At 47.7% G+C, this 19,038-nt stretch overlaps 1 protein-coding gene across 1 annotated transcript in view; it reads right to left on the bottom strand.

Moving 5' to 3' along the window:
• Nucleotides 1–19,038, bottom strand: part of LOC149340766 (uncharacterized) — a 153,618-nt gene that overhangs the window by 8,470 nt on the left and 126,110 nt on the right. Inside the window, exon 2 of the mRNA XM_089549616.1 lies at nt 10,674–11,057. Within this exon, the coding sequence (XP_089405742.1) occupies nt 10,723–11,057 (335 nt within the window). The 3' untranslated portion in view covers nt 10,674–10,722. The remainder of the gene's footprint in view (nt 1–10,673; nt 11,058–19,038) is intronic.

Raw genomic sequence — 19,038 nt, 5'->3', positions numbered from 1 at the left:
TAATTACTCCCTTATTACAAATCTACTCCACCTTGGGGGATTCCCCTAAACATTTGACCAACACTGTTCCCACTTCGAGTTATTGATCAATTCGCTCTCGCCCTACCATAAGCTTGCCGTCCCGGTTAGCTCAATTGGTAGAGCGACTGCTCCGGTGAAGCGGTGGTCCCGGGTTCGATCCCCCGACCAGGACGAATTTTTCTTTAACTACGAAGTTTCTGAGAAAGCTGTATAGCTTTCCTTTGTAGCCGTATGGCTGCGCTCGGGTGGATGTCAATGAGTAATTACTCCCTTATTACAAATCTACTCCACCTTGGGGGATTCCCCTAAACATTTGACCAGCATAGCGATTCTGTTTAATTTCTGTTTTTTCTCACACTGTTCGCCAGCCTTCGTCTTCTTTCCAATCGACGTCACGGCTTCACTAACGCTGGAGCAACCAGTCAATGAGGCTGATAAAACTGAAAGTAATCGAAAGCGTAATTTTTTTTATATCGGTTATTGTCAGATACAACTCAAGAATGAAGTGGCAGACGCCGCTCGAAGGAGCTTCTGCAGCCAATGGCGTCGATCGATTCTCCTCCTTGGTCGATTCTCCCCCTTGACCGATCCCCCTTGGAACTGCTAGTGTGAAATCGCAAGGGATGGCAGATGAATGGGCAACAACCATGGCCTAATCGGATTAACTGCGGTGTCATGAATATCACTCGACGCCGTTGGCTGGTGGGTTTCGCGTTTGAAGGACATATAACACTTGATTCTTGAGTTGTATCCGGCTGTAGGAAGTTTATGCTTGGGAAACAAGGCACAGATATGAACGACTACTGTTGGAGTTTTGCTGGATAATATTTAGGCATAACGCCTGCCGTTTTTTTTTTAGTTTGCTAATCAGCCGAGCTGTCCTGGCGCGAGAATTGTGCTCGGAAATATAAGAATGATGTTATAATTGTTTTCTAGTTTTGTTTGTGGAGGTGACATTAGGGGCGGCAAACGACGAAGAAAAGATGATCGAAGAGAAGGAATGCATTTGTTATGTTAACTCTGACTTCACTCTGTAATCTGCAGAGGCTCTTTTGGGAACTTTTCTTGGAATAAACGATGTTTCAGAAGCAACTTAACATGTCAGGCTACAAAGGCACGTACGAAATTCATGGTATTGGAAGATGAAATAAACCAAGAAAGTAATCTATAGTACTTACTACAAAGAAAGTGAAATTATACGAATAATAGCGATATCGGCGCGTGGATCATTATTATTATAAATAACATGACAGCCTACTGTGCAAGTGCGCAAAAACCAAAAGTCGCATTACACGCGAGGTAAGTCTAGTTCACTTAGCTGAACACCGCTCATATTTACCTAATTTATCGGTTCAAATGTTGCACCTGTCTTCTTGAATTTTCAGCCGTGTTGGAATAGTTTTACCAGTCAAGGCAATAGATGTTACAGATGTTCTCGTCACGAACATGCGCTTGTTTTTTGCGCCTTCTCTGAATTGCATGTCAGTCCAGGTTCCCGTTCTTGCTGCGTGCGGTGCTTTCCTTCAAGGTTTCCAGATACGCCAGTGTTATTAGCTGTTCTTTTTGGAAAAACTAATCATTTAACATTGCGAAAAGTTGTGATTTGCGGTGTGACAGATTATCATACGCCCGAGCAACATTGAGGGGTGGGATTTCACCTACCGAGGGTTCTATGGCGTCAGCCTAAATCCCAGCTCATGCATAGTCGGTAGCAAAAATGTACACGTCGCGGGTGCGTGAAGTACTGTCTATTTCGACACCGTCAAGCAAGCTAACCGCCTGAGACGCTTCTAAATAGAATGAATACTACGCGATCTATCCGCTGGCATCAATACCAGCTGATTTGGCTTGCGAGGTAGAGCTAAAGTAAATTTGAAAGCGCAAGCTGATGGGCGAGTTGGTTATTCATTGTTCGATTTGAAGCAGCGCAAGGCCAAAAGCCAAAGAAGAGAGCAGAGCAGAGTGTCGTCCGTTTCTTTCTCTGCTCTCTTCTTTGGCTTTTGGCCTTGCGCTGCTTCAAATCAAACAAAGTAAATTTGTTCACGAGCACATGCGTCCCATTTACCTATGCTGTCGACTGCACGTTCTTGCGTCCCCTCCCGCCCCATGCGAACATGATTGAACATGCGAACTCAGGCTCAGCAGCTCAACATCATAACCTTTGAGTCATCGACTTTGCTCATTAAAGAACTTTTGTTTTACACTGCAACCTGCCTCACCTGTCCAGTATGCACCGACGTGACAAAATTAGAGTAAGTGCTTGTTCGTAAAAGCGGATAGATCCTGCATTCGGATAATACGTACAGGCGTGTGCAGAAGTGGGCAGACCACGCGAACGGTATTTAATGAACTAGTGTTCTGTTAGCGCCTTGAGTTTCTAATATGCTCCCTGCGGGTGCATATACACGAACGCTGGTCAGAGCTGCAAGTCAGCGCCATCTGACGGCAAGCGCTCGGTCGTCCAGACCAGGGCCGTGGAGGGGGCCACCCAGGTCGCGTCAGCCATGGGTTGATGGCCATCTAACACGGAATCGTCCACACATGCTCTCTGACGAAAATAAAGTTTTTCCATCCATCCATATAGTCTGTATATGTATGTGCGGTGCTCCCTCCCTAACATGCTGCTCTGCTCGACAGCGAACTTACGTCAGACATGTCTTTTGCACAGGAAAAAAGGAACCGCTGCTGTTCGCGTGGTCTCTCCATTTTTGCGCACCCCTTTACATTATTTCATTTAAACCGGTTCTGTTTTTATATACTGACATTTGCTTGTTCATAAAAAAGAAAAAAAAAAAACTACTGTGCGTGCTCAATAATTTGTTTTTGCTTTATTAAGTGTGCTTGAAGCGGGGACAGATTTCCCCGATATCCCCTTTCCCGTAATTTAAAAGGAATTGCATCCGAATTGCGGCAGCGCAGAGAGAATTTAATGAAATGTTACGACTACAAAAGAAAATGAGCATGAGAGGAGTGATTTCGCAAATGGAATTGGGTGGCACTAACATCGCTTTTGCTGCTGCTATAGTTTGATCTCTGAATTGAGACGCTAAGACTCATTTGTAGTATATTGGATTGTCGATATCGTCGTCCGAAAGGACGACGCAAGTCTTAGGTTAGAAGTATCGTAAAAAGGCCATTGGAGTGGTCCTATTAGTCGTAACAATATAAAAGCTCCACTTCTTGCAGGAGAAATTTCTCTTCATATTGGCAGAACACCCCGGGTACGCAGTGACTGTTGTCATGATCGTACTTCTGGCCACATGGGCACGAGCAAGCAGCAACGAGCAAGCAGCGAAGGCGGCAGACCCGTGTAGTGCTTGTGATGCCCCCCTCCTAGCCTAAGTGGATTAGGGCAGCGGACTTCCTTGACCGGAGGTGACCCACCACCACCTATTCTCGGTGGTAGTGGGTGACCACGGCGGCAGCGGCGAAGGTCGAAGACCGGCGAAGGCCGAATATGCGAAGAGGGCTGGCGAAGGCATGAGCAGCGGCAAACAGCAGCCGAAGCAGCGGCGACGGTGGTGGCGTCAGGCCGAGTCTACCCTCGGGTCGCCGGACGACGGAGTGGTGCTACGCACAGTCAAGCGACTGCTGTTAATTGAAAGACAGCTGTGTCCTCGGGAGAGGTCGCGTGTTTTGGACATCCGGCAGGGAACCACGAGGCCGTTCACCTGCTGGCAGACTGCGGGAGATTCGTTTCCAGCAGTGTTTGATTACTCAGCATCTACCCCTTTCCATCGACCGAGCTGCGAGAGAGCGGTACAGCCCAGCATCGCCCCTGCCGTGGGTGGTAACACCAGCGTCCACATCTGTCCATCCGATTGGACAGCGCTCTTCGAACTTTATTCCCCAGTCAGGGACCTGGGGAATCCGAACCGTATTTAACTCGGTTGTGAGTGTGGCCGAGAGACGCCTGTTAACTCCCGTCGACTCCGGTTGACGAAGTTCCCTTCCACTGAGAGTCACTCTCAGTCGCTCTTTTGTAAATAATGTAAATAATTGTATAAAGTTTTCGTTGCCTTCCTCCTAACCCATTCTCCCATCCTCTTCGTTACATCACCGGTCGGGCCATGCTACCCGGGTCGCAACACTGTGTAGTCGGGGCACCGCGGTCAGGCGTTAGACGGTTGATTTGTCGCCCTAGTAGAAATAATTACAGTGTTGCTTTAGACAGCACTGTTCACATGAGAGAGTGAGACTGAAGGAGCACTGCGACTTCATAAGTCGGCTGAGGTTTCACTGAGGCGTTTTGTGAGGCGTAGGGAAAGTTATTTTTTTATTGTAACGCAACCACGGAATTATTTTATGTGGGCAAACATTTTAATCATAATCATCATCATCTTCAGCCTGACTACGCCCACTGCAGGGCAAAGGCCTCTCCCATGTCTCTCCAGGTAACCATGTCCTTTGCCAGTTGCGGCCACCGTATCCCCGCAAATTTCTTAATCTCATCCACCCACCTAACTTTCTGCCGTACCCTGCTACGTTTGCCTCCTCTCGGGATCCACTCCGTTACCCTTAAGGACCAGCGGTTATCTTGCCTTCGCAAGATAACCGACGACCCTATAGGTTGCATAGGGAAATAGCCGGAGGCCAGTGCGTAGGCGCAGGACAATAACGCCCTCCCGGTTGTTGTCCTGCGCATGCGCACTGGCGCCTCGCTATTCCCCTACGCACCTAACCGATAGGGTCATGGGCGTCCGGAGGGGGGGGCGAGGGGGGGCGGCTGCACCCCCCTGGAAAATCACTCACTCGAACCGTGAGTGATGGCCGCACGTCAGGGGCGGCGGTGCGCTCAGCCAAAAGAGTAAAAGCGGCCCTGCTTCCACGCTTTGGGTCACATCTGCAAAGTGCCGCGTCCGGGGACGCGTCGTTGCAGACATACAGCGGCACCGGCGAGCATGTGTTTCGAGCCGTCTTGAGATGTGTGCCTGTTTCTTTGATCTCTAGAGAGATAGCGACACGGAGGCAGACAGTGCACACCCCGGCCACCGATGAATTCTTCAGGAGGGAGGGACAAATCAGCCGTGTCCATCCCCGCTTTGTCGGACTGCTCAGGGGCAAGCGGGCGATGAGTTGGCGCCGCCGCCGCTCGCTGTCTCCTCCGATCCACGGGAGAGCGCAGTTCGGTACAAGCGCCGCTTTCAGAATTTTCGGCAAAGGGGATTAGCTGCTTTTGTTCACGGCGACGCAGTCTCCAGAGGCGCCCCCACACCAGCGTTCCTTGAGTCTTCTCCGGAAACCAGCGCCTTTGGTCAAGGCAGCCCGATGGCGCCTGCCTGGCTCGCCTGTCACCTCTGGCTGGGCCTCAAATCCCAACAGCGCCCATGTACTGTGCGATGTCAGTGCATGGTAAAGAGACCGTCCGTCCCTCATAGCCTGAGTCGTTTTGGGGCTCTGAACCTCATAAAAACACACAAAACAAATTTTCCGACCGGAGTGGCGAGTGTCCCTTCCCCTCGGAAGTCGCGCGGCGTTCCTTGCGTGTGCGCGCCTCTTTGTTTGTGCTTCGGTGTTTTTAGTGGCCGGTTGTCAACGAAGCTGAGAACAACCAAGACAGCGGACGAGAAAACGACGAGCGGCGAGTAGTGTGTGTGCAAATACTCGACTTTGCGGTTGCGCGAGCAAGATGGAGCGAGGTGTATGAAGCTGCGAGCGTGCATTTATCTTGTAAATAAGTTTTCGCTGCATACATAGTCATTTTTTGTTTTCAACGTACGCATTCAACCGTTTTTCCAATCAATGTGTATATATTTTTAACACTACCAACCCCGAGGAACTCCATAGCCAGCTTTGTCTCGCGCGGTCCCGAATGATGGATATTCGACGCTTCTTCAAGCGTCAGCGGTTGTCTGACGAAGCATTATCCAAATGCGCCCCTGCAGATTCTGGTGTGACATGTGACAACGGTGTAGCATTTGAACAGAGTGATGCAAGCTTTTATCACCGGACAGTAGCTGATGTCGTCGACTCCATGGAAGGGACTCTGTCAACAGTGAGTTCAGGTGATGCAGCAGGCCGAGATGATTCCATTTCTCCTTTCTTGGGATTCAAGTCCGGATTTGACCAGAGCGATGCAACCTTTCATCACCGGACAGTAGCCGGCGTCGTCGTCTCCATGGAAGGAACTCCACCAGCGAGCTCCGGTCACGCAGTAAGCCGAAACGATTCCCTTTCTCCTTGCTTGGGATCGAAGTCCGGAGACAACATCAAGAAAACAAATAACTTGCCTCAAGAATATGACTTAGGAGAGTTTCTAGGCAAAGCTAAACTCACTGGCATACCGGACTTTTTGAAGTTACGTCTTCTTACTAAGCCATGGTCGCCAAATGTCACATATGATTTTAAGAAGGATGTAACACCTGGAAAGAGGCCTTTTCGACATCAGTGGCTGGGAGATTACGCCCCCTGGCTTGCGTACTCAGCGACAGCGAAAGGCGCCTTTTGTCGTTTTTGCGTCATTTTTCCTCCGCGTGTTCACCGGGGTACTCAAGGTAGTTTTATCGTGCGCGCTTTCAGTAACTACAGAAAAATGCACGAGGCGTGCAGGGATCACGTAAAATCCCAATGGCACCAGGAGGCAATGACGGCCTCACAGAACTTTATGGATGTGATGAAAGGCAAGCAGCTACCCGTTGTACAGCAGCTGAACAGAGCACTGCACGTGCAAGTTGAAAGGAACCGTGAGAAACTATTTCCAATAGTTTCCACCATTGTCTTTTGCGCGACGCATGACTTGCCGATTCGCGGCAAGCAGTCCGATAGTGGAGTCTTCAATGATCTGCTTGACTTTCGTGTAGAAGCTGGAGATACTCTACTTCAGGAGCACTTCGCTTCTTCTGCTGGCAATGCCAAGTACACTTCTGTCCGCGTCCAGAACGAGATCATCACAATCTGTGGCGACATCCTGAGAGAGCAGATAGTTACCGAAACTAACAAAGCGTTTGCTTTTTCCGTTCTTGCTGACGAAACTGCAGATATTTCAGGAAAAGAGCAGATGTCTATAGGCGTTCGCTTTATTGACAAGGCGGAAGTCGAAGTGTGCGTTCGAGAGCAGTTTTTGGGATTTGTAGAGCTGGAGCAATTAAACTCCGCTTGCATCGCCGCGGCAATCTTGAAGCTTTTGACGAATGTCGGACTGATTCTTTCGAACCTCGTTGGACAGGGGTACGATGGATGCTCTACAATGGCTGGAAAAGAAGCTGGAGTGAACAAAATTATACAAAAACAGTTCCCGAAGGCACTATTTTTCCACTGTGCAAGTCACAAACTAAATCTCGTCATCAACGATTTGAACGACGTCTCTGAAATTCGAAACACAATTGGGATAATCAAACAAACCATAAACTTCTTCCGCGAGAGCGTGCTTCGGAGAAAATTGGTGCCCAACATTCCGATGCTGTGTGAGACAAGATGGTCTGCAAAGTACAAGTCTATTAGGATCTTCTCTCAGCATTACGTGGCCATAGTCGAAGCACTCGAGCAGCTCGCGTCCACGGAATCATGCTCGAACGCTGCAACTAGACAACGAGCTCACATCCTCTACTGCGCAACAACAAGCTCATCTTTCATCGTCTGCTTGCATATTGTAGCGAAGTACAGCGCTCGGCTCGAACCAGCTACGAACATTCTGCAAGGTGTATCCATGGACTTCCATTCTGTGCATGGCCACATCACTGAGCTACAACGTATTTTTCGCGGCCACCGGACAAACGCTGTAGAGGAGTTCTCTAACATCATGAATGCAGCAAGGGAGGCAGCCAATCACTTAAATGTGGTGATATCTGTACCAAGACAAGTCTCTCGTCAGGCCCACCGAGACAACTACGGGATTCAGTCGCCAGAGGAATACTACCGTGTGGCAATATATGTGCCGTACTTGGACTCCCTCACTGCTTCTTTAGCTCGGCGCTTTTCTGAAAGCAATGAGAGGAGCTTCAAACTTCTCCAGCTGCATCCATCAAAAATGAAGCACTTGAGCCGTGTTGAGTTCGCTGTTCTCGCCGAAGAACTCCAGTGCTTTTACGGCATCGACAACTTCAAGGAAGAGGCCATCTCTTGGTACGAGATGTGGTGCAACAAAACTGGGGACCCATAAGAAATAACTTACTGCGAGCTTCTACATCAGGCCAAGACATTCTTCCCTGGTGTTGCAAAAGCCATTGAGGTGGCTCTGGCTTTGCCAGTTACTACCTGTACGGTCGAACGCTCCTTCAGTACAATGAGGAGAGTGAAAACGTGGCTACGCTCAACGATGACAAACGACAGACTGGACGGCCTTTGTATGATGAGTGTGCACCGAGAGCGTGTAATGAAGCACAGAAATGAATTTATCACCAGTGTCATCACGCAATTCGCCCAGAAAAATCCGAGGCGTCTACAGTTTCTGTTCAAGGAAGACTGACTGAGTGACTGTCGTTGCGTGTTTGTGAACATATTGTGCTGTGTGCTGGTCATCAATCCGGGTGTGTCGAGAACCCGTATGCAGCAAGACTGAGCACTCTTCTCCACGAAGTGATAGTATCTTTTTGCATTTTTATTAATTTTAATTGTTTCTTCGTTGATAAACTCCAATGTATCTCTCCTAGCCTCGCTTTAATTTGCTGTTTGTAATTTTTCTTTCATGTGTGTATTTTACTTATTTATTTTATTTGTATATAAATAAATAAATTTACTCCGCAAATAGTGCCTTTTTGCTACGAACATACCCCCCCCCCCCCCCCCCCCCCTCCGGCGCCAACAACCAATGGGGCCCCCCCCCTGCAAAAAATTCTGCGGACGCCCTTGGATAGGGTCATCCTACTTAAAAGTCCTCGGTATGTTTGCGGAGGATGACGAGAGCTGGAACGTAGGTTAATTTTACATGTTTTTCGCCTGTGTCTGACCCAACGCCTGCGTTTTGTCTCAACCCGAATACGCTTCCATCATCTGGCACCCTCATCAAACTTACCTAGTAAACTGCATTGCATCACTTCAGAATAAAGCAACCAGGTTTATTGCCCACGATTATTCATTTCGAACCAGCGTAAATAGCCTTAAGCAACAATTTAACTTATTGCCCCTACAAATTAGAAGACGAAATGCCCGCCTATCGTTCATGCACAATCTATGTCATGGTTCATCAGGATTTAGAGAATTGTTTCTGCGTCCTGCTGCCCACATATCTTGTTGTTTAGACCACTCATTTAAAATCAGTCCCATATTCGCGGGCACAAATTTGTTCAAATATTCACCTCTTTTACTTGGTATCTCACAATGGAACAGTTTGCCTGCAGATGTCGCCTCCATATTTAATCATGCATCTTTCCTCAAGGCTTTAGAAGGTATCTAATGTTAGGCTGTTTTGATTGCTTTGTTCTTATTGATTGTTTTAGACTACTTATCTCGTTTTTTTTCCCTTCATGTACAGGGCTAATTCTGTTATAGCCTTGTGTAATCATTCCAATCTATAAATACACAGGTTCCAAATTAGTTTATTTCTTCCTACATTTTTTCCTTTTATATATTTTATTTATACATTCTGACCGACACGGAGAAGGTCGCTCTTGACGGGCTGTGGTCTCATGCATCCACACAACCCGGTTGAAAATTCACTCACGCTCGTAGAAGGCCGCCGCCCGACAGGGGCAGGGCGGTAGCAGTTTGAAGCGCGTTCAAGCATTTTGAATCAAGTCTGTCACTTTGCTGCGGCGTCAGCTCACGGCGTTTCAACCTTTGGCAGGCGGATGTATACACGCTCAGGGAGCACTCGAACGTGCTGCTTCTCCTACATTCTTGTCAATCCTGCCTCTGCATCGTTCTGTATTTCAATGCCTCCACCTTCACAGCTGCTTAAACCGAGCAATGGTGCCTGATGAAAGTAGAGGTAGGAGGCGTAGAGGTAGATAGGCCACAGCGGAAGACTTCTCGCCCCTGCTAACAACGCCATGGTTATGCGGCCGCTGACAAAGGTGACAAGGCTGCCACGGACCGCGACTGTCTACCTAAGGCCGCACAATTGCGGGCGATCGCTTCGACGCGGCGAGAAGGAAAACATGCTAGTGACGCTGAGCGCGCTGCCCTGCTGGAAGAACAGTGGAACCCGTACAGCTTCCCTGAAGCTGAAATGGTTGTTAAAGGTAAGGACTGGGGGTCTTCTTACCTTCCAACAACTTTTGGTCTTTAGGAAAGTAACAAGGGCTCCACTTTACAAGCTAGAAGCAAACCATGTAGCCTGGTTACTTTTGACGAAGACTGTACTTCAGCAGGGAATAAGCCTTTGCTGGAGAGCTCCAAGTTTCGGTCTTCGTGCAAGACTCTTGTGCAGAGCGCAGCGGCCACACAATTTACGCAGTCTAGTCGCGTCAGTCCCTCGTTAAAACACAGGGGGAAGCCACACAGAGGAGGCGCCCGGTCTTCGCCCAATCGCCGGGAGCTCCCCACTCAGCCAGCGTCTATGAGCACGCGCGGTTGGAAGCTGGCGGCACGATGTGCTATGGCCGTAACCATTTCATGCTTTCATCTACTGTCGATTACGGGAGAGGCAGTAATTTTTTCCGCTCTGTTTCGCGTCGGCACTGCACTACCGGGCAGTCGACGCTCACGCGATACTTCATAAACGTGGCCGACTGTGCGTCGATCCCATTCGCAACTGAATACATAGTGCTACTCGCCTGGCTTGAGATGGAGAGAGAGAGGGAGCCCCCGGGCGCGGGTCGCGGCTCAGCAGATGTTGAGGCACTGGATGGGGTGCAGCTTGCGCTGGCTCATGCAGCGGCTCAGACACTCGGACTCTCCCCGCTTGGGCAGGCTGAGCGCCGACGAGCCGCGCGCGGCCGGCTCGTCCGGGTCCGCGGGCCGCCGCGCCGCGCCGCCGAAGCCGCCGGCCGCATGGGACAGCGCCGCGTCCGAGGCGCTCACCGAGGCGGCGGCGGCCGCGCCCCGGGGCCACGAGTAGGGCATCTTGTCGGGCAGCACCAGCGGGAAGAGCAGGTTGAACAGGCGGCCCACCTCCTCCACGGCCACCTCCGGGTTGTACTCGGACGACGCGCCGGCCGCTGCGAGCATACACAGGAAGTACGCTACACTATAGTCAACACAGAATGACTAGGGAGGAGCATGAAGTGACTGGCGTTGCAAGAAATGCAGAGCTAAATAAACTGAGGCGAGGACCATATTCACGAAGCCACTTGCACGGACGGATTGAAGTGATATGAAAGAAGAAAAACTCTGCACAGTGATTGATCACTTCTCAAGAGTGAGTTAGAGAGATTTCTTTCTTGCAAGTGGTCTTCCTTCGGACGCGTGACTTCTTTAATGCCTCTTCAAGGTCGACGCACAAGTAAAAATAAATTTTGTTCTTGAATAGGTACTGAATGCTCTCGCTGATAATGCTCGTAACCTGACGTTTTGCTGTATCTTCTTGTTACCCGTACGTACTACAAGGACGGGATGAAACACGAACGCCACCACTGAACAGAGATAAACACTTCGTCTTTTTATGTTCGGCTGTAATGAACAAATAGCGTGATTGATCTTTATATGTTAAAGGTACTGCGAAGTGCATATTGAATGAGAAGTTATACACATAGAGGTGGCGGGACACCCTTATAACACATACTCGTGCACGCGTTTGAATACAAGCCGGTACTACTTTTCACGTCAGGTGCGGTCATATAAACGGGGAAAGCAGGACAGCGGATCCTGCACCGCCGAAGTTGCACCAGCAACAAGCCGCGGGACCTTCAAAGATCATGAGCTGCTCCATTGTGATGTGTACTTCAGAAGACGACGCAGGCCGCATCGGTAGCAACATTGTTCCCAACAAACTGAACTCGAAAGGCGGAGCACGGGGCGCGTTAGTACAGTTGACACTGCAGGAAGAACCAAGGCTACGGTCCACAAACCTCAATTTCCGCCTTACCTACACGACGGGCTGATCGCGATCACCTCCAGGATAGGGGAAACAGTAAAATCTGGCGGGCTGTTTTTCGAGCTCGACCAAAACAACCAGGTTCCGAGAGCGGAAATTGAGATACCTGGCACGGAGTTCGAATTTTCTCCCAATGTTCTAGAGCACCCGAGAGCGACAGCACGAAGAGCTTGCTGTTATTATTGCTGTTGCGTTCTTGACTGTCGTTCCGGGGTGTCAAATTAAGTAACAATGTGTCAAGTCTAAAAAAGGCGTATTTACGAAGGAAATCAAATTTACGGCGGTTGTTGGGGGTTGGTTAGGGGACTGACATGGACTGCATTGAATCTGACGAGAGAAAAGACAACAACAACACCAACAAAAATAATTTATCACGTGTGTTTGCGTATGTGTTCAATTTTCAGTTCTTTTTTCGTGACCTGTTTTGATATCCTGTCCGTGGTTGGGATGTGGTGAATGTTTTCTTTATTTTGTGAATTTGTAATGAGGCATTATATTTTGCGCCTAACATGTATGTCGCACAGCCAAGATGCACCGATCTCCTGCTAGCTTGCATGGAAAGTGATAACTCGCAGTAAAAAAAAAAAAAAAAAGTAACGGAGAAAACATGCACAGTGGTGTATTTTGTTCAGCAGGTAAGGACACCTCACGTGTTACACATGGCACGATCGTTTAGCTTCTAGTACGTCATCAGAGCAAAGAGGAAGGGGAAGAGAAAAAAAAATCCCTGCGCAGAAAAAAGCCAGTTTGATGCAAGGCTCTCCAGGGCTCTTTCAAGTAGTAAGGACACAGGCGCCATAAGTGTGCTCATGGCGTAACTGTTCCGCATTTCACTTCTTCAACATAAATGCGTCTGCGAAAGACACACCGCTAGTTACGGAAATGTGTAAAGAAATCAACTCTTTTTTCTTTTTTTTTTTCAGGTTCGACTTCCTTCACCCTGGTACTGTATATAGAATGCAGGTGGATTCAGAACTGGAGTACCTCCTCTATGAAGGAAGAGAAGAGTATAATCACCAATTTCATCAGCACAATTACGACAGCATCGTTCAAAAAATTGCCTCAGTGTCGCCAGACGAATCAGCAGTGCATCGTGAAAGCTGCAGAGCTGCTCCGGCTTGACACAACGCCGCCCACGCCCTCCTCTCTGCCATGCCCATTTCCTCCCCAGAGGGCGAAATAAGAGGTAGTTGAGCGTTAATTCTCCCAGAGTGTGTGTAAATTATGAAGGACACGAAGTTAATTAAGTCGCCACTCGGCTGTATGTAGCAGTCTCGTACCTGAAATAAGAAACAAGGTGGGCCATGCTCCCGAATTTAAAGCAGATGGCCAAAGCAGCCCGGTGGTGCCGACCGTTGCGGGGTTATAAAGACCTTGCGTGATAAACGAATGTGGTCGTGAAAAGAAAAGAAAAAGCTAAAAAAATATTCATGGCGGCTGCGAGTGACGGCAAGAGGAGGGAGAGCCGGAACAAACCGACTAATGAAGTCCGCTGTGATAAATCTAGGCTCTCTGTGAAGCCTACTGAAGCAGTCTGAGTGCAAAGGCGAAGCTAATTTGACACGACAACTTAGCGGGAAGGTGGAACAGAGGCAGCAGCAACAGCAGCATGAAACCCTAATTAGTGAACTAGGCTTTCTTTTTTTATAGCCGTTTCGACGTAGTATTTCAGTTGCTTTCTCGTTGTGGTTCCTTCTTGCAGAGTGCCACGTGAAATGAGTTGTATGCTTGGCTGCAGCTTTCTGTGGACACGGCGTGCCCTACAATGACGTTGATTTTGCTCTGCGCCTCAGTCAATACTTCCGTGCGTTGAAGGGAAATCTGCATGCGGGAGCAAACGAAGGCGACAGGCGTCGCCGCTAAACAACCCACTACTTGAAGCACGTCCTCGTTGCTCTGGGTTGGTTTGATGCAAGCATTATGTGCGTACCTGAGTTAGATTGGGCAGCGGCTCTACATTTAAAATGAAAGTAACGGTTAATTTCGCCGAATTTGATAACTTGTGGTGTTTTCGAATGTAATAGTGATAAAAGTGATGAAAGAAGACAACTTCTAATGTTTTCAATGAACACTTTAAATCTGTTTTCACGCAAGACAATGACAACTTTCTGTGTTTCATTGCGCCTTCACCTCATCTTTCTGATGTCGTTAGTAATGAACCGGGTGTAATAAACATTGCTTTGAAACTTGATTTCAGGAAGCCATGAGGGCCAGGTAACAGTCCTGAAGTTTTTTGGAAAAGATATGAATAGTGGGCCGCAAAATACTTGTATGTTCTGTTCTCAAGATCGCTGAGCTTGGGCCACATTCCGAGTAACCGGGGAACCGCCAGGATTAAACCTCTTCATGAAAGTGAGAAGAAAGATTCTGTTCAAAACTGCCGTCCAGTATCACTGACTTCGAAGGCTTGCAAACTCGCAGAACATATAGCTTGTACCCACTTACCTAATTCCTTGAAAAAAAAAAAAAAGGATTTTTTTTTTCACAAAATATCAACACCGTTTCAGGGTTTACCGCACCCACGCAACTATTTGAATAGATGCATAGCTTCGCGACTTTGATAAATAAATAAAAACATAGAGTTGAAATATTCGTGGATTTTTCGAAAGCATTCGTTAAGGTTTCACGCTAAAAGTTAATCTATGAATTAGATCATATATGTAAAAATCTAAAGTTGATAAGTGGATTTCAGCATATCTTATAAACAGAAAACAACACGGTACATTTAATGACCACAGCTATGACATTGTAACTGTAGATTCTGACGTTCGCCAGGGTTAGATACTTGACCTTCTCTTTTTCCTGCTTGTCCCTTTTAAATTAACACTTTACGCTTATGGTTATGTGATTTATAGTGAAATTCAAAGCACAGCTTATCAACATCTGTTAACAAAGTCTCTTAAAGGTATTACTGCCAGGTATGCATGTTGACAAGTGACAATTAAAAAAGGTTCAATGACAATCACCCATAAAAGAAAACCTTTGAAATTTGTTTACCCTGTTAACGGTATAAAGCTCTCTCAAGTGAACGCTTATACATATCTCGAACTGTGGATCACCAGTAACCTCAGCTGGAGTAAACATATAGACCGTGCAATTGCTACCGCTAACTTCAAAGAGTTTTCGGAGGCGCGCTTTAAAGGTTTCTACTCCTTCAATTCGTCTCCTTGCGCATAAATAATTTTTCTTCCTACTCTAGATTATCTTTCCATTATCTAGGACGCCTACACTAAAACTAAGATTAATAACGAGGTTGATGGAGCCGAACTCTTTGATCTCCATCTTTGTTTCACCGAGGTTTAGGTACACTGCCACGGGAACCACATCAATGCCATCGCACTTGATCTGCGCGGAGCCCACATCACATATTCCTTTTATTAAGGCGTAAGCCTTTAACGGCCCATACTGTCGTCCGTTAACAAAGAGTGTCACACGCGTTTTTTTCGAAAACTAAAAAAGATAGAAGAAAACTAATGATTGCTTCAGATAGAGGAGGAAAAAAGGAACCTATAAGCCAAGTTTCATAAGTGTGGAGTAATTAATTAATTAGTTATAGTCATAAATGTCGAAATTGCGTCGAAATAGCGCGGACGTCGATATAGCCACGGGAACGGTGTGACGTCACATCCACAGGAAGTCGTCACGGTATAGTGAAAATTATCACAAAATGGCCGGAAAAAGGTCGGATTTGTGTCATTGACGTTATTGTACATATGTGATTGACGTAAACCACAGTCAATCGTACACGGTGCACGACAGTCTTAACCGGTCTTGCATGAAGTACTTCTGAGAGAAGACATCGGCCCCGACGGCAGTGGAACGCGACGTCGCCTAACTATACGCATGTTTTGAAACTACGCCTAGTGTCCCGGATCTGTTTCGAGGGCATCCCGTCGTCGAGTGGCCTCGCGCAACCCTTGAAGACCCATCGTTCGGTTCGCTGCGTATCGGCTGCGTTCTGTGGCTGCACGCCGACGTTTTTTTTAGTTGAGTTCCTCTTCTGTCGGTGGTGATGCTTACGAGGCCCCATGTAATTTTCTTTATTATTTTGACTGCGGTAGGGTGTTTTGGCACTAGCGCTTCTCCCACAGGCCGCCCTCTCGGCCTGAGCGCGCATTGGACACGGATGCACCGCGAAGTCTGATCGCGGTTTGTAAAGAATGTTTCGCAATTAAAGATGTCGATAACCTACCTCAAATCGCGGCATCTTCGACAGACTGCCGAAAGACGCGGGTTCCATCCCGACCGCGGTTGTCGAATTTCTATCGAGGCGAAATAAAGAGGCCAGTGTATTGTGCGATGTCAGTGCACGTGAAAGGACCCCAGGTGGCCGAAATTTCCGGAGCCCTTCGTTACGGCGTCCCCCGTAGCCTGAGTCGCTTTGGGACGTTAAACCCACATAAACCAAACATAGACAGACTGCGTCGCGCCAACCACTTCTCGTCGATGGTCCTCAAAAGCGGCTATTGGCAAATTGAAGTGGGTGAAACAGACCGTTAGAAGACTGCCCTTATAACGCCTGACAAATTTCGAGTTCTAGCTGATGCGATTTGGGATTCACTGCCCCCCGCAAACGTTCCTGCCAGTTGTAGACACGGATGGGAAATGTCAAAATTGTCTCATATGACGAGATGACGACATCGCCGCTTCTTGCTGGAAACTTCGACGACCGCCTGAAGAAGCTTTAGACTTAACAGAGGAAATCAGATATATGAACTCCAGAAAGGTCATTAAGCCTTCAAAAGGCTGCTGATTCTAAACTACATTGTTAGCAACGACGGAGGATGTCCGGGCAGAGTTGGTTTACTATTGCGTCAATCCCGCAAGACATGCCTGCAGATTTTTCCGACTGTGCGGTTATCGGAGGTGGTTTTCCAAGACCTCCCCGCCTACAGTCCCCTGACGCTCTTAGCGAAGGTGGACATTGAGAAATAAAGTTTAAACGCCATCTGAAATCTCCACTAGTACTTGGGCGCATCGACGGAAACGCCAATACAGAGGCTCGCTTCAACGCAGGCAGCGTTGGCATAGGCTCCTTACTTGTCTTGAAGAAGAGGCTAGAGAGATTCATCGCTTACGCAAGCCACTATTTATCGAAAACGATAATAAATTTTCTGACGACGGTGAAAGCAAGTTTAGGATTGATTAACGGTGCATTTAAATTACATCTAAAACAGGAGCCGATTTAGTACCGTCATCTATCGTCATGGTGCGTACTGCCTTGCTAACTCGTGAGACCCTTCAGGCAACCTCGATTTCTGGGTCCTTACGCTCCACAAGTCTGGACAGAAGCCCTGAGATGCGGGCTGCCTGTTTCGAACTCTTTCCGACCAACCACTTCAAAGTGATGAATGCTGATATAAAGCGCAGATCGTAGTTTGTCATCACTAGCGCACTGCAGGTGCTATTCAGTACGATTCTACATGGCTGAAAAGAATGGCTTTGAAGAAACGACACCTACCTATCTGACTATGCGCGAGCAGGGCGCCTCAAATGTCGTCATTTTGGGGTGAAGAGGGCCGTAACCTTTGATTTGGGCCGCTGTTAGCCGCTGAAAATAAATGGTGCAGTAAAAAATAACTTCAGGAAACGGTGACCCTGTGGATGGATACCATGGCACTTGAGACCTCCAAGGGTTTTTGATTTTACTACTGCTTCGGTAATAGGGCTTTTATTCGACGTCTGTCGTATAGACTGGGATTTATCATTACTTGTCTGCGCATCGGGTTGCCTAACAATCTCTGCAAGCTTGCTCCGTGCGCTCTTCAATCACTCAGGCGGGTACAGCACAAGGATGAATCAGAATGATGGGAGACTTTTCGGCGCTGTGGCCCATGACAACTTGGCATGAAAAGTAAGCCTTTCCTGTATAGTGTCGCACAATTGCTCGCACGCGGGAGAAGTTTGCACGCATCGCCGACATCTCAGTAAATTCATCCCTTGCTTTCGTCAGATTCAAACGCACACGTGTATGCATAATTAGACTGTTGAGAAGCCATGGTGTTCTCGGGAGCGGAAATTGTTAAGACTGAGCCCGTGGAACCCCTGATGCTTGGGCTGCTGAAATCAGTCACTTAAGAGGGCGCAATATTTGTAGCGATGAATGATCTTTTGTGTACTACTCAAAGGCTAAGTGCCTCTTTTTCGGAAATGCCTGGCTTTATCAAGGCCGCAGTTTGAGTGCCCAGACTCGTTGACATTATCGTCTTGTATTATTGGCTCCAGGGTCGCGTAGTTCAGAACTCTTTTGACCAGTCATGCTGCTCAAATAACAGTTTCAGCGGAAAGTCAAGAAGAGGCGCTTTATTGAAGTTACCGGTTAAATGGTCTATGAAGCAGACTTTCGTGCTTTGTTAATTATCAACATTAGGAAGTTACAAATGAGCTATCATTTTCATATTATGTCGACAGCATTAGAAGCTTCATCGTGGAAAAGAAAATATTGCGTCGGTCACAAAATTCGCCAATTGACTGGAGAGAAGTGACGTCACCAGTCCTGAAGGCACGTCACTTCGGTGATAACGGAACAGCTTCTGATGCTATCGCATTGTCGACACAGTGTAATTAGGAGTCCCTGTGAATTTTTTTAGCTGTGCTTTATATTGTGCCTGCACAAAACGCCACAAACGAGAAGAGCAACAAAAACACAAGCCTTTGAAACCAAAGGCAGGCATAGGACATATTTGTGATTTTTTTGTTAGAGAAATTATATGAGTAATAGTTTTAGATAAGAGATAATTAAGCAAGGTATGAAACAAGAGACAACATGCTGGGGAGCCGAACCCACAACCTCCGGCAGTTGCGTGTGGTGCTCTATTAACTGAGCCACTGCAGTGCCTGTCCCCTCCCCCTCTTCTTCTCGGGTACTTTTGCTAAGTGCGTCCTAACCTTGGAGGTGCTCGCCAGCGCCATATCCAATGTAGCGGCGGATGTGAAAAATTCTTTCCTCAGTTTCAAGGACGGTCGCCTTCTTCCGTATATAGTCTAAATGTCCTCTTGTCTCTTTTATTCTTGTCGGCTGGCTGAATGAGACATTCACATTCGAACTCTTTAATTGATTCGCTGAGTGACATTAGTTTCCCAGGAGCTGGTACTTGGAGCGCGGA

The sequence above is a fragment of the Amblyomma mixtum genome, chromosome 6 (genome assembly GCF_055824585.1).
Source record: "Amblyomma mixtum isolate Tamu chromosome 6, ASM5582458v1, whole genome shotgun sequence".
NCBI lineage: Eukaryota > Metazoa > Arthropoda > Arachnida > Ixodida > Ixodidae > Amblyomma > Amblyomma mixtum.
Note: the sequence above shows the minus strand (reverse complement) of the source record. Positions and strands in the feature narration are given on the sequence as shown.